The sequence below is a fragment of the Pristis pectinata genome, chromosome 23, assembly GCF_009764475.1.
Source record: "Pristis pectinata isolate sPriPec2 chromosome 23, sPriPec2.1.pri, whole genome shotgun sequence".
Lineage (NCBI taxonomy): Eukaryota > Metazoa > Chordata > Chondrichthyes > Rhinopristiformes > Pristidae > Pristis > Pristis pectinata.
In genome coordinates this window covers 11,402,624-11,419,264 of record NC_067427.1, presented here as the reverse complement: position 1 = coordinate 11,419,264, position 16,641 = coordinate 11,402,624, and the positions used below count along the sequence as shown (strand labels likewise).

The 16,641-nt window shown below is 36.6% G+C and overlaps 1 protein-coding gene across 13 annotated transcripts in view; it reads right to left on the bottom strand.

Moving 5' to 3' along the window:
• LOC127581994 (rap guanine nucleotide exchange factor 1-like) overlaps positions 1-16,641 on the bottom strand; it is a 149,671-nt gene that overhangs the window by 57,678 nt on the left and 75,352 nt on the right. For all 13 annotated transcript variants that reach the window (XM_052036882.1, XM_052036884.1, XM_052036885.1 and 10 more), the window contains exons 9-10: positions 13,123-13,632; positions 2,052-2,254 (exon numbers count right to left, since the gene is read on the bottom strand). In XM_052036882.1, coding sequence (XP_051892842.1) covers positions 2,052-2,254; positions 13,123-13,632 — 713 coding nt within the window. The remainder of the gene's footprint in view (positions 1-2,051; positions 2,255-13,122; positions 13,633-16,641) is intronic.

The following is a 16,641-nucleotide window of genomic DNA, read 5'->3' as shown; positions in this document are numbered from 1 at the left end:
TTCAAATTGCGACTTCAAAATGTCAAAAATATTTCCACAAATCAGCAACGTTAGTCTTTGAAGGTGCAAAGGAAACTCAATACAAAGATTACCAAAGAATCCAATTTGTATTTCAAATAACGCTTATTCGGGTTAGAAAAACTTTTACTTTACCCACAATCCAAAAGGAATCCTTTTTGCCATGTCATTATGCAGTAAAATAGGATAACTACCAATACAACTCAATGATTAATTACCACATGCTTTTACACAAGGGAGAACTCAGCCTACAAGCTGTGTTTGCCAATCTTGATTACTGCAGTTGTAGAATGCATTACGGATATAGTTTGCAAGATCAAGTCTGAACTGATTCTTGTATCAAATTTACAAAACCAATAATACTGGCATAACTCTGAATGCACCTAACAATATTGCTTTGACAGCATCAAAACACACCACTTTAGTTTTAACTTCAATTAGTCCAATGCTTTATCCTAATGCCCCAAAAAAAAGGAACATGCAGATTTAACAAGCTGTACCAAATGAGATAATAAGCATCATTTCGCTTGACTTGTGGAGAATGAGACACTGAAAGATTCTGGCAAACAGTCAAAAAGGCCCCAGAATGTTAAAAAAATGACCAGGAAGGAAATATGCATTTAAATCCATGCATACAAAAAATAAAAATGTGGACATAATACATGATGCTCAATAGCATTATTTACAGAATACAGGGACAGCTGTATGTGCTCATGTGTTACTTCCTTTAGAAAGAAAGACCACAGATCAAGTCCTCATACAGTTTAAGTGGCTGGGATTTGTTTTACAAATCATAAGAAATACATTGCTACACTTTTGTCTTTAAGTCAGAAATAAAAATTACAAGGAAAGCACTTCATAAATGAACAATCCAACCTAACAAGACAATAAAAATATATTTAAGTGCAAGACAATAGCTGCTTAAATGAATTTAAGCTTTCCTTTGCACCCTCTTTTTCAAACTGCCCTGTTTTATTGCCAATAAATATTCAATGGATATCAAATCACTGCAGTCCATACAGCAAATTCTCTACTGAGCATCAACTTGCCCACCATTATTAGTACCCTTAAAATGGTGAAATGAGCTGCAGAAACTAACATTAATGAGCTATGAAACTGTTGAATTGATCATTATTTTGTAATTTTGAAGGCTTTGAACCACCAATTTAATAAACCAGAGTTAAACTCTGTTTTCTGTGCTAAAAAGGCAACTACAGAGTACTTACATCAATAACTACGTCCTATTAACTGAAGAAAGTCAAAGTGTTAAACAAGGATCTTAAAATGCTATAATCACCTTTACTCTAGAAGTTCCAATGTTTAGTTGCCTGATCAAGCTGGGTCATAAAGAGAGACTTTCCTTTTCCTACCTAGAAATATTTACTTTGCAACACGGTATTTCCTTCACCCTAAATGTAAATTAGTGGTCAGAAAAATAAGTGATCAAGTACAACCTTGAGCCTTAATGAAAAACAAAATATCCAAAAGGTCTATAAGGTCCTTCCTTTGAAGTGAACAAAAAAACTAAATAATTTTAAAACTATTTAAAACTATTGTTAATAAAGATCATTTTTAAAACCAATACCAATTGTATAGTTAAATGAAGTTACAACTCGTAGCCAATTCTATTTTCAATGATAATGTGTCTGAACATGGAATTAACAAAGTAATTTGCAAAATATAAAATCCACTCTATGAAAAATTAAGAATCAATGTGCAAGAAATAACTATGATAACCAAAATACATTGCCAGTTCAAAGTAAGGTAAAAACTTTCAATCCAATATCCATAAAATAAGCAAAAAATTAGGGCATTCCAGAGTGGATTATAAAAGCTGTGCCAAGCTTTTCCAGTGGAAAACAGCTATTGTTCACTGAAGTGATAATCTTCCAGTTACACTCCTCTCCTTCCACTCACCACACTTCCATCTTGCCACTTCCCAAAAGCTCAGGTTTACAAGCTGTGTATCTGAACCTTGACGTATCAGTTTTTTTTTAAAAACGCATTCCTGGCAAAAATAAAGTCAAACTCACCAGTTGTCTTTGTTTGGGTGGCAGAGCTGGAGGCGGCAAAATCTCTATTGATGAATCAGTACTGCTGAAGGAGTCATTGAATCCATAGACTTCCTGAAACCGTTTGTTTCGCTGCTCATATATATGTTCATTCTGTGGTGTCTGATAAAAGACGTGAGGCTGTGGCTCAGAATAATCTTCCACAAATTGCATATATGCAATGACTAAACATGGGGAGAAGGAGAAAAACAAAATCAGCAAGCTTCATTAAGACCAACTGGTCTTGGTTAACAGTGGTAATGAGAATTCCGCTACATAGTAATAGTGGTAAGGTTGCATCATTTTGATCAACTGATTAGTTTCCCAGTTAGCACTTTCCACAAAGAAAAAGTGTTATGGTTACAAGTATAGCAGAGGAAATCAGAGTCAGAGTTGTACAGCACAAAGGCCCTGAAGCCAATCATGTCCATGCCAACCTTTCTGCTCATCTAAACGAATGCCATTTACCCACATGAAGTCCATATCCTTCTATGCCTTGCCTATCCAAATACCGATCTAAATGTCTCTTAAGTATAATGATTCCACCATCTCTAGCAGTGTGCTTCAGGTATCAACCAGTCCCTGTGTAAAAACAAACCTTTACCCTCGGATCTTCTTTAAAACTCTTTCAGTTCACCTTAAACCCCTCATTTTCCATTCCCTTACCATGAGTAAAAGTTTTTGACTATTTTATAATTGTATATACCCTTATCAGGCTACCCTTCACTCTCCTTCACTCCAGAAAAAACAAGTCCAGCTTATCCAATCTCTCCCTGTAACTAAAGTCCCCCAATCCAGGCAACATCCTCTGCACTCTCTTCAGCACAACCACATCCTTCCTGTAGTTAAGTATTATAACTTCTTTCCTTTGGTCATGATCAAGGTTTTCTAATAACCTCAGCCAACAATTATCGTGTTAATTCACAAGACTTGGGCATTGACGGCAAGCAAATGTTCATTGTCCACAAGTGCCTTCAAGGTGGTACTAAGTGAACTTTAACCACTACAATCTGTGAGTTGAAGGTAACCTCACATTGCTAGGAGGAAGTGAATTAGAGGACAAGGTTCTGCAATAAACTTTCAAGATGGGATGATGCCCAACTGGGAGAATCTTGTACATGTTTCTCTATTCTAGATGCCCTTGTACTTGGGGATGGAGGAGATTCAAGGGTTCTCTCAAGGAAGCTGGGACAAGTTACTTAGTTGATAGCATATTGCACCTCAGCAAATTGGTAGTCTTGAATCAATTCTCCAACAAATTTTTTTTAAGCTGGGAGTGACATCCTCTTTTCTCCAGCCGACCTCTTCAATATTCAGTGATTAATGGAAAAATTTCTTCAAATTCCACCTTTATTTTCACAAAGATCTGATGATTATTTGATGCCAGAAATTTACTTTATGCTTACAAGTCAAATCAGTAGCCATGCAAGTCTTCAAACCAATAAACAAGAGGTGTTCTCAACAAGTTACAAGAACTTTAGGGAATTGTTTGGACAAGGTACATCACATGAGGTAATATCCTAAAGGGTCCAACAACATTGGAGGAGAAACAGGTACAAGTCAACATTTCAGATGGACAACTGTTTCTTAATTCTTCAGTTCACTTTCTCTACAGATGCTGTTTGATTTGATCATTTACAGCATTTTAGTATTATTAGGAATTATTTATTTCCAATGACTTCAGCCATACTTTGCAGGAGGTTATTTCCAGGCTGCTTCCTTTATCTTTGGGGTCCTTGCTGCTTCTTTAGTACTTCTCAGGTCTCTATTTAAATCTTGCTTATCAAATACTGATTAAACTTATTAAATGAAGTGCCTTTTTCTTAATCTACAACAAAGAAAAACTAGGAAATACTATTAGGAAGCAGTGTTATTCAACCTTCAAACTGCAAATGTCCTCAATTAAAATACATATTTCTTAGTACTAGTTTCTTAATACTGGACCAAATCAGTAACAGCACCAGTTCACCCCTCCCCTCACCCACCCACACACACCCACTACTGCCATTATTTGGCACAACTGAATGAATTAACACTCAGATATATAATGTGGGAGAAAAGTGAATCACAAGCTCACACTTCCCATTACTAGTTGTGGGTCCCAATGTCAAGCAACGCATGTTATAACATATTCCATCTTAGAAAATTTAAGAAAATTATTCAATATCATTTTAAATTTTGCACAGATGTGTTTTTCATCTCCTTGTTTTTTTATTCCACAAAATATCTCACGTGGTTGCCTTTAGTGGCAATAGCAATCCATGCAATGTGGTTTGGGTATATCCTTGAGATTGGCTTCTTTCAATTAACCTGGCCACTGGCTTTTTAGCTTGACCAATAGGCTAAAATGTGGGTTCTGCTTTTCTAAACTCGATATTAGCCCCAAGCAACAATTTGAAACAAGAATTGACTTCTTTGTTAATGTATGAACCACAGAATATGGGAACACCATTACATGCAGATTCCCCTTCAAGTCATACAAAATATCGACTTGAAAGTAAATCGCCATTTCTTCCTTGTTGCTGGGTTTCAATCTGGAAATCCAACAGCATTGTGGGAGTTCCTTCATTGAAAAACTTGTGGTAGTTCAAGAAGCTAGCACACCACCAACTTCTCCATGGAGATTCTGGCTTTGTCAGAAACACCTGCATCCCAAAAAATGAATAAGTAGCAAATTTTTGCTATTAAAAGATGCTATTTATTCGTAAAGAAACTAATACCAAATTAACATCATGTGCTGTGCTTGCACTAAACACATTAAGTTTGATATGGCTGTGCAACATCAATAAATTCCTCATTACTTAGTCTTTAGTCCTTTTCAGCTACTTTCCAGGAAGAGCTGGTGTTCTGGGAAAAGAATTCATTCAAAAGGAATGTGTATATGATATTGCAATTAACTACATTTCTATCTCAGTCCTCTATACAGATGGTGTCCACATCACGTCCTTATTTAGTTCCTGGGTAAACTGGCTGCAATGTTTCATTGTTGGATATTCTATGAAGTGAAGAAAATTCTCCATGTTAATCTTATTTAGAACAGATGTTCATTGACAAAGTGACCATCGGTGATGACTGTAAAAACGAGAGCAGCTGTTCCCAAATTCCAAACCCAGATCAACATTCCATCTGCAAAACTCCTGTTTATCATATTACAAATAGAGACATGGGGACTCTAGGGAGAAAAACACTTAAGATTATCAACATTACAAAAAATCAGAGTTTTAGTCTCAAGTCTGTGACACCATTCAATCAGACTATGGTGGATCTAGTACCTCATCTGATTTCCCAAAGGATCCCTATATTCTTTGATTAAGTCACATATCTACATGTATAGATGCTGTATCTGTTTACTTTAATGGATTTTGTAATTAAATTCAGAGGAAAAATGCCTTTCTGGTAGAGAGATGAGAGGCACATAATTTAACAGCACATAAATCTTTATGCACAACTGAATAATGCTCTTTAGTAGTCTGGAGGGAAACCAGTGAACACACTTGAAAGCTAGTGCAGCTTTTTTTTTTGCCTTTGTCAACTAATGTCACTTTGGGCTCAAAGAATGAGTGTTTAAGTTTGATCAACAGCAGATTAAAAACAAGGAATAACTTGCTTCAGATTTTTTTTCCTGAAAAGGATAAATTTAAAACCTACTTCAATTTCCCTACTCAGCAGTATGATTAATATACCCTAGAGACGGACGCAGAGCCTGTTCCCCACCCTCCCAATTTATGAGCTGCTGGCTCACAGGATTCTCATAATAATATCCAGTGATCTCCAAAACAGGAAAACAAAAGCAATAATGTATAGGAATTTAGGGGATTATTCTTCTGCCAATGCAGTTATTTTCACTTTTTAAATTGGCCCCATTAATATGCAATGAAACTGAAATGCAGAGTATGTCAAACGACAACTGTTGATGCATACAAATGTTTAATCTAGATTTTAAAGCGCAGATTATAAAGCATTAAAGTTAATTCTCAGGCTAGGAGCTGTTCTAGTAATACCAGGATTTTATTCTTTATCCCAAAACGCCCTAAAGAAAGTTGTGAGCCAACTTCTCAAACTATTGCCTTCAATGCAAAGGACTTCTATAGTGAATATTAATGCAGTAATGAAGGAATACTGATACCCAAGTTGGAATGGTGTTGAAATTTAAGGTAATGATGTTGCCAGATGCTTGCTGTCCATGGTGGTGGAGGTCAAGGATTTAGGAAATGCTGTGTATCCTTGGTAAAGAGTTACAAGGCATATTATGGACAGTAAACACTGAAGCTTATGGAAACAATGGATAGGCTGCTGAAAGGCAAGGGAGGAGATAGCAAGCAAAAGCTTAGCTCACCAAATGTAAGCATTCATCCACCTCAAAAGCATCTCTCACTGAGCTTTTAGGTAGCACATCCACCTAATTGTATTTATGAAGCATTTTGGATGTTTTTCCATGTAGAAAGTGATAAACAAATAATTTACAGTATAATCTTTTTGAACTGTACAAATCAGTTAAAGCACATTCATTCCTTTATGCAAAAGCTTTATAAGGTCATTTGTAAAAGCACAATTAAATTTTAAGTACATCACTTATTAGACTAAATTCATCAGTGACTTAAATTTTAAAATACAAGTGTCTGACCAGTCAACTAATGCAAAGTGAGAACTGCAAGAACAACATTGGAGGATGTAATAACACATAAATGTTGACCTTATAAAGTAATTCCAAATATCAAGTGGTATGATTGTTTGAAAAAACCAAAACATTTATACCTCACCACCTAAGCTCCCAGGAATATTAAACTTCCAGAACTGGCAATTCCAGCATTGGCTGAAGTTGTAGTTTCTTTAGGGGAAAATTACTGCTTTACTGAATAAAACATTGAAAAGATGACACCATTCGCCAGAAACACAGAAATCATATCCTCTGTGTGGTCAAGACAGATCATTAGACATCTGCTTGTATTATGCAATCAACTTGTGATCAGTGGCGCTAATTAATTCACTGGTAAATTATACTTTAAAAAGATTGAAACATAATCTATAATGACCTATTTTACATTCTTATCACTTGATCCCTTTAATATTTGGGCCAAATTTTTTATTCACTTGCTTATTTAGTTTAGTTTGCTTAATTATGCCCCAGAGAACTTTTTGTGTTGAAGGTGTTGAAGATGAAAAGCAACTTTTAATTCAGTATGTTTTAAATCTTGGACTGCAGAATTTCATACTAAAATAAAAATAACAGTAGAATTACTCATCATAAAACTGAATTTAAGAAATACTCTACAAAATGTAATACATTTCAAAGTAATTCTGCACAGAAATAGTAATTTTCAGCCCCAACCATATCATCCTCTATTAAATCATAATAAATTATCAACTTCCTTCCCCACTAAATAGGTTGATTAATTTTCTTAGAACTTCATTTGTAACCCTCAGAGCCACTTTAAAACAAGAGTCACATTAAAACAAAAGCAGCGCTTATGCCCATGCTCATCATGGTACATCCAAAGCTGAAGATGCATCTTAATTTGACTCATCATTGGCATTTGGTAAAGATCTATAAATCCACTTTTAATTGGTTTGGTGAGGTTACCTGTGCAGGGAACACAGAACGAAAGTTAATCCCTTTGCCTTCTCATCCATTCTAGCGAACATACTAGTTTATTTTACTGAATCATTTACCTTTGGGTTAGGAGGTTCACACTGGCACATCACATTGTTTTTTTTGCCAGTTAGGAGCTTTGGGCAAACTGGACCAGTAAATTCTCCACAACACTGATCGATACTACTTCCTTGCTGGCTGGCAGGGCTGGAAGACATGCTCATTTTCACTTCCCTCAGAGTCTCATTTCAGTCAAATAGGCAAATTTCCAGAGACTGATATAAATTGATCCAAGTTATGCTTTCCCCATTTTCCAAGCCTGTTTCAGTTTCTTACTGCTTCATAATCACCTTTCAAAATACACATGGAATGCTTTAAAACATATTTCCCAAAACTAAATTAATTGTTAACCTCATCCGTCATCTGCATATGCTTCTCAAATATCCCTATGGGAGAAAGCAGTCAGGAATGAAAACTATTGGCAAATTTTTCTCTCCTCAACCAATGGTTGCAGCATCAAATTGCAAATATCAATTCAGCAGAGCCAAGGGACAGAATCCAGGGCCTCCTAGGCCACAGCTGAATGCTACATCAGCTACCTAATTTTTTTTAATGTTTATACAACTGATGCTATTTTCCAACTGGCATGAGTGCGAATTCCCGACACCTCTGAAGGAATAGTGTCACATTCACTGCTTTCAGCATAACATGCTTCCATTTAGGCATGTAAAGTATCAAACAAAATAATGGAAATTTCCTGCAATAATTTACTTTAAAAAAAAACAAGAACAAATGACATCCAAGGTGTTAAAGGGATTATAATATTGTACCCTGGAAGTTAAAACCCAATTCATTTAATCTTTTTTCCACAAATTAACACGAATGAAGAAAGGTGATCTACGTATTCTGCCACTTTTATATACACTGGACTAGATAAAATTGATGTAACTTTCCGTAAGGAACTGGACAAAACTAGATGCATAGTTCTTTTTTCAATGCCATTTGAATTCAAAGAAAACCCACAGCCAATTTAAAAGATATCTATTTTGTGCAAGCCATGAAACAGTGAAAGGAGAATTGTGTTACTTCAATATATGGTTCTAGTTTTACACATGAAGCAAGCTAACTTGAGAATAAATCAGCACCATTCCTTGAACCAAAGACAACACCTTGTATGTTCAATAGACAGCAACACTGCTAGGATATAAACTCCCTAGACATTACACATTTAAAGTGAACCAATTATTTCAAATAATGAGAATTTGGATTTGAATAATAAGGATTTGGACTTAATTTTCAGTTTGTGAGCTGAAGTCAGTTTACAAAACTCAATGGAAAACTTGCCAGGAATCACAATATTGCAGCATTTAGAAACTCCAACATACTATATGTTTCGATGATAGAAGAGAGGAATATTACAATGATCTTTCACAAACTAAACCATGAAAAGCTGAAACTGCCTGTACAGAGAAAGCTGACTTTACTCTAAATAATTTCTCTCCAACCTCTACTATGTGATCAGAAGAAACCTTGTCAGGAATCACAAGACAACCAGCTGCACAAAACTCATAGCAGTGGAAATGGCTTTGGATGTATTGCACAGTACATTCAGAAAATTTAGTGCTAAAGAGAAAAGCATTTAAAACATGGGGCAGGGTAACTACTGGGGATACCTAAAAAGCTTCCCCCTGAAAAAGTATAAAAAAAAGTTACTAAAATTACAGCACATAAGAAAGCTCATTACACTACTGTCAGATTTTGAGTTAGAGTTATCTGAGTTATTTGTAACATATGATGCTACAAAGCTAGTAGGATAGTGGAGCATTTTTGGAGCTCCAACATACTTTGCACGTCTTGCTAAATGAAAGGTTATTAGTACACATCCATGTCCAATTGCAAAAGGCCAAGCTGGAGAAGCCTGCATGGAGAAGATAGATTTTAAAGAGTCTTTTTCCTGATAATAATTTTAAAACAATATTGAAAAGATCACCTCCATCAGCCAGCCCTTTTGGCTGAAGATTGTTATGAGGTATAGGGTGGCCCACATCATAAAAACTGAAGGCTTCCAACTCTGAAGAATGAAGCAAACAATGGTCAGGAAGTTTCAATCATTTCATACAGAAAGTTAAAACTTGATGGGAAAAATATTTATGAAGCAGCTAATCTCATCCTTGGGATGCATCAAATGTTTCACAACAAATGATTGCTAATTAGGTCCTGTTAAGCAGCTAAAAACAGCAGCTAAATTTTACATACAAGATTCATCAAATGTCAAATGACATCAATGACCACATTTCGGTGGTGTTGGCTTAGGAAGAAGTGCTTGGGCAGGATAAAGACAATAACCCCCTCCCCCCCCCAGTTATGGGAACAACCAGAGCATGCATCCCCACTGTAACAGCTTATCCATGAGAAAATAGAGCTCACAGTAATTCCTCAGTACTTCACTAAATTGCCAGCCTGTATCAAGTATGCAAGTCCTCAACCTTTAGAAGGAATGATAGGAGTAAGCAACTTTGATACGCATGATGGATTTTGTATTGGTTTTGTGAAATGGCCTGTTGTGTGGCATCGTGCAATTTTTAAAAATTGAATTCAGTATTAAGCAGCAAAACATACATGGAACATTTTGCCAGAAATGATGAATATTACCCAAGATATTAAGAGCACGCACATTATGTGCCTTACACCTCAATTATCATCATTACTTTCATCCTTGATCTAAGATATGCCTCTGCACTACACATGGCCTAAAATATTAAGATTCCATAAAATTTTTCTTAAATCCAAACTGATGTGAATGATAGCTTTATTTTTCATTTACTCTGGTCTGACTGAAATTAGTGTGCCAGATAAATGGCTATTTTCCATAGTTGGTTAAATTTAAAATTAAATTTAAAAGAAACAATTTTAAACAAATAGTCTTTAATTGCTATTTTGATCCTATTCTATGTATTATTTCTCATCCCCACTTAAGTTCTTATATTTTATCAAAAGATATACCAGTACCTTACTAATCTTCACAATTCCTGTCACTTATTCAAGTGGGAAAAATATTTCAAAAATAATATTTTCATTGAGATGTAGCTGATTTGAAGCACATTTTCTGAAAAATCCAAATTTTGAACATCAACCCCATCGCATCATTGGTAGGCCAGTTCAGTATCATGATAGCAAAACTGATAGAAGCTTTACTGAAAGGTAAAGACAGTAACAAGCTAAATACTGGATGGATTAGAGCAAAGCTTCCTACAACATATATATTTCAGATTAATGTGTTATGATCATCCAAGATGGCTAAGGGGAGTGAATATAAGGAGTTTCTTTTTGAGACTCAGTTGTTCAATCATTTACTGACACCTACAAACTTGCACACAGCCCACGCCACCACACACAAAAAAAAACATACTTTAAATACTCATTGTGGTAAATTCTAAGAAAAACTATTTAAAGTTATCCACATTTCTCAGCAATCATTTCTTTTAAGAAGGGTTATCTTTGCAGTAACTTTGGAAAAACTTTGAATTTTAAAGAGCAAAATATTCAGGATCTTTGCCTTATGAACTGGTTTTCCTGCCAACTGCAAACATCTGACACCAGTCACAATTCAGTGCCAGCAGCTTCATTTCTTCAGTCAGCCATAACTTCATCCTTAACTCTATGCAAGCAGAAACTCAAAGCTTAAGTCTAAAATAATTAGCCAGAGCTTATACGTTCACAGATATATTCAAAATGCAAAAACAAACACACACACTCCATAATGCCTAAAAGTATATTAAGTCAGGAGAATCATATGTACTTCATGGACGTGTTCCAAGTCAAAAGCTAACTTCACTTTAGATCCTAAACAGACAACTATATCAAGTGGGAATGCTGCAGAGGCATTTTCTTTGACCAAAACCTTCAAAAGAGGCTTTATTCTTTTCCCCACTTATTAGCTACTTTCCACTCAGGACAACTGAGAGTTGGCTTAATATTTCTTGATCAGATTGGAAAATTATGATAGCAGTTAAGGCCAATGGATTGTTCAAGGCAAATGAACATAAAAGACAATCTCAGTGTTGTACCAGAAATGGTCAAAGAAAGCCTGCAGCCAGAACACACCCATGTCTGAGGAACATTGATAGCTAGCAAATGGTGTGCTTACTGAACTTGCACTTCTTAATGATAGGGACCACTAGCCTGGACGTGCTGTCAAAGTGGGTTTGATGAGTAACTGCAGTGCATACTGCATATGTTATACATTGCTGCCAATGCGGGCCAGTGGCGGAGGGAATGAATACTTAAGAGTAATGGGGTGCCAACCAAGCAGGTTACCTTGTCCTAGATATTGTCAAGCTACACACATCCAAGAAAGTGGAGAGTATTCCATCACACTCCTGACATGCCTTCTAGGTGGTGGGAAGATCTTGAGGTGTCAGGAGACAAATCACTCACTACATGTTACCCAGCCTCTGACCCATTCTTGTTAACCAACCACAGCATTTGTTTGACTGGTCCACTTGACCAAATTGGAACCAAAAAGTAAAGCAATAACCAAGCATCTCTGCTCCGCTTCTTTTCTTAACTTGTGTTACAAAGGGCACTTCACATGGAAAGGAAAACACCCATCGCTCGATTTATTACATGACCTAATTTTAGAAGGAGAAAACAAATTAGGCAGAACCATCTACAGATTTGTTCCAGGAATCACAAACTTCCTTTTTCTTACAGCGATAGAGAAATGACTCAGTCAGCTTTTTTATTAAATATAGAGATTCCTTTTATAAAGTCAAGCAGCAACAGATAAATAGTATGGAAAAGGAGATGTTACAACCTTGTAATCACGTGCTTTGGTATTTGAAAGATCCAGATACCAACGCGAGATGACAATGCAGTGGTTATTATAAAATATGGGCTTGGATGCCGAATACACTCGAGACACACAACCCACTGGATTTTTTTTTAAATCCAAAGGGAGCTTTCCTGTTGAATGAATGCCATCCTTATTTACACCAATGTCATTGCTGCTGTAGCCAACAGTCACTGTTGTGATAATTTACCTGTAGAACTTGTCATATAATGACATTGCCATGTCATAGTATTTACTTTTTATATTATAACCATGATTTTAGTGAAAATCCTTACTGAACTTCTTATACTCCATGCATATGAACTGAGGAGGGAAACCCAACAGTACAATTACAGAATTCATCCTTCCAAAGATCTTCATGTTTGGAATTTGTATTTTAAGTTTCGGAAAAAAAGACTGTTACACCTTGGACAAAGATGTCTATAGTAAAAGGAACAATTTGAGGTGATTGGTAAAGGAACACTGGAACCGTCACATTAAAACATGCCATTTGTGGAAAGTAATCCATAAGCAGAGAATGTTAAGTGTATGTCACGTATTCACTATGGCAGAACACTTTATACTTAAACAAAAAATATTAACATTTATACGCTGCAGAGGTAGATACTCACTGTGCCTGGCCTTTTTTTCTGGGAGTGGTGGTGGTTTCTCAGGTACTCCTGCCATTTCTGAAATAGCAATATCCTGGAATCCAACTGACATCGATGGAATTCCTTGTTGCCTTGGCGAAACTACAGCAAATGGAGGATATTGAACTGTTGACAATGCAGAATTCTGCATTTCCTCCTCAGAAATATTGTCATATTGTGAAGGAAACCTCTCATACGAAACCCTGGATCCTGAACTGTCTGATGAAGCAGCACTCCTACGTTTCTTCTCCGGTAATGCTGGTGGTATTTGCATAGGTGAAACACCAGTTTGTGGCTCCAGCCGCCAGTCAGGCACTGCTTGTGAAGTACAAAACTGTGAAGTAAATGTCTGCCCAGGAAGAGGTGAACTGGACTCTACTGCTGACTCTGGTAGTGGGCTTAGCATGCCTGAAATGTGCTGCGAATTCTGATCAGAGTTCGAAAGATCCTGATGCAAGAAGTCATAATCAGGATCATAATTTTCTGGATTATCTGAAAAGAAAAATTGAAAATTAATCAACAGGCATGAAATGCACCTAGCCACACAGATATTTCTTAACTTGGTAGCAGAAACCCCTTGCAAATAAGTAATTGATTCAGCAGCAATATTAATTGAAGGCAGGCAGCCTTTTAGCAGAGCATGCAGTTTAACCCCTAATTTCAGCAAAGGTTACCCTCACAAATACCAAAGATCCCTTTATTTAAACTTACATGCCTTAGTTGGAGATGGAGATATTTGAGATCCAAGGCAAATCGGATCCAAAATTGACTAGTTAATAGGAGGCAGAGGGTGATGGTCAATGGTGGGTTTGTGAATGGAAGCCTATGACCAGTGGCTTGTGATCAGTATTGGCATGCTTCCTGTTATATATATTAAAGATTTGGATGTGAATGTAGGAGATATGACTAAAAAGTTTGGAGGTGACAAGAAAATTGACATTATTGATGGTGCAGAGTGTAGTCCAAGGACATTATCAATCAATTGGTAAAACAGGCCAAGCAATGGCAGATGAAATTTAATCCTGATAACTGAGGTGATACATTTTGGGAAGATCAGTAAAACTACGACATACGTAATGAATGGTAGGGCTTGAGGGAATACTGAGGTACAGAGGGACACTGTTGTACAAGTTCAAGGATCTCCGAAGGTGTCAGCACAGGTAGATAGTATATAGAGGATACTTGCCTTTATTAGGCAAACAATACAAGAGCAGGGAGGTTATAGCACAACTTTATAAAACATTCATTAGGCCATAGCTTGAGTGCTCTGTGCAGTCTGGTAACCACATTATAGGAAGGATACGATTGCACTGGAGAGGATACAGAGGAAACTCAGCAGGACATTGCCTGGGGTGGGGTTTTCAAGAGACTGGATTGATTTTCTTGGAATGTCAGAGGCTACAAAGAGCTCTGATTAAAGTGTACAAAATTATGAGGTGCATGGATAGGCTATGTCAGAAATATTACCCCACAGCTGAGGTATCTAAAAATGGAGGGCAAAGATTTAGCTAAGTAGGACATTTAGAGGGGATCGGAGAATGTGGTGGCAGAGATTCTCATAACAGTCATCTAGACAAGCACTTCAATTGCTAAAAAACAGAAGGCTATGGACCAAGTGTTGGCATTAGTATAGATGGGTGCTTGATGCTTAGTGACATGAGCATTAATGTGCCTACTGATGTGTTTCTGTGCTGCATGACCACGTCACTGTGTTTTGAACACAATAGAATGCAAGAGGGCAAGTCCAAGCATAGCTCTTCACACATGAATAATGCCCAATTTTTGAGCATCACCTTGAGCAAAGTGTATCAATGCTAGAGAAAAATGTCTAATGGACCATTTGTAAACAGGTACCTGCAACCTTAACTGTTATTCAGGAATGATTATGTTGGTGTCCCCATCATCTGTTGCACTCTCTCTAATTTACATGTTGCTAGGTAATATACTAGTGAGTGACACCAGCGATTCACATGAACCACATGGATTCTAGAGCACAGAAAAAGGATTCTGTTTTGCTCCATACAAACATGGATCCACTCTACATCATCTATTTTAATCTGACCAGCATAGTTTTCTATTGTTTTCTTGTGTCGCTTTGCCTAAATGCATTCATGCTATTTTGCTCAACTACACATTGTTGAGTTCAACATCATAACCATTTGGTAAAAGAGGTTCCTACCAAATTTCCTGTAGAGTTTATTAATGACTATTTTAAGATCCTTAGTTTGGACCCCACATCCAGATACATTTTTCTGTCTGCCCATTCAAATCCTTTTTGCAACTGTCAAGATTTTCATTAGATTGTCTTTCAGTTTAGCTTGTCCCATATTTCCTCATAACCTCTCAGTTAAGGCATAATTCTTGAGAATCTATTTTTGCACTTTCATCAGCATCTCCAGACCCTACTCGTTTAAGTGGAGTCCAAGGCAACATTCTGCTTCCCAAGTGTGATCTAACTTAGATTCAATCCAAATTTCATCTCTCTAGAAATACACTCTAGTGCTTGGTTTGCATTTTTATGGTTTTGTTAATCTGTGTTTCTACTATTAATGATTTGTGAATCTGTACCCCTGAGATTCCTATTTTCTCACCAAATTTGGACTTATTTCACCCCCAAAACTTATTTCACCCATCTTTGCAACCTTTTAAAAATCTGCATTACAATCATCTATAATTGAAATTAAGTAAACTTGCAGAATGAGTGCAAATTATGTCTTGAATTTTGTTGCAGTCTTTCTTACTATTAACTCTACTTCCTAAGTTGATGCCAGTACCAAATTTAAACTGTACTTCCAGTTCTCAAGTCCAAATTATTTCATGCAAGTTTTGAACTCTCAACTAGCATCACTTCTATAGAACCTGTTGCCACTGAACGATTAGTTTTAACTCTTTCTTTGCATTTGATACTTTTCAGGCAGCTTGCTATTCATTCTGCTACTTACTCTCCCTCCAGGTCTGACTGGGTCTAATCTTAAACTATCTGGGGCCAATGCACACTAAGGGAATTTACAGAAAATGGAAAATACACCTGATCAATAGCAAAGCTACACTGCATGTAGAAGGACACACACTGTATTACTAAGCAAATTATCCTGACCTGATCTAACATAACCCTGACTGTTTTATTATAACTAACCCAATAAATAATTGGGGCTTGTCATGATTGGACTGGTAGCCAGACTCTACCTCCCAGTGTCCCTGCCCTCCTCGTCCACCAACTCTGACCTCATATTATAACTGATGTTAATGTGTGCTTCCAATGTTCAAATAAACATAGAAGAATCAAAATTATCCAAGACAGGAGAAATTATTGAGCCCATTGTGCCTATGCTGACTCTTTGAGAGAGTTAGCCAACTAATCCAACTCATTTGTTCGACATCCATAAATCTGTAGATTATTCAAATACTTAACCCCATTTCTACCATTATTAAAACTCTATCATGCAAGTCATTTTCGTCATAGCTCACAAAGTTCAAAATTTTCTGTGTCACCTCTGGTCC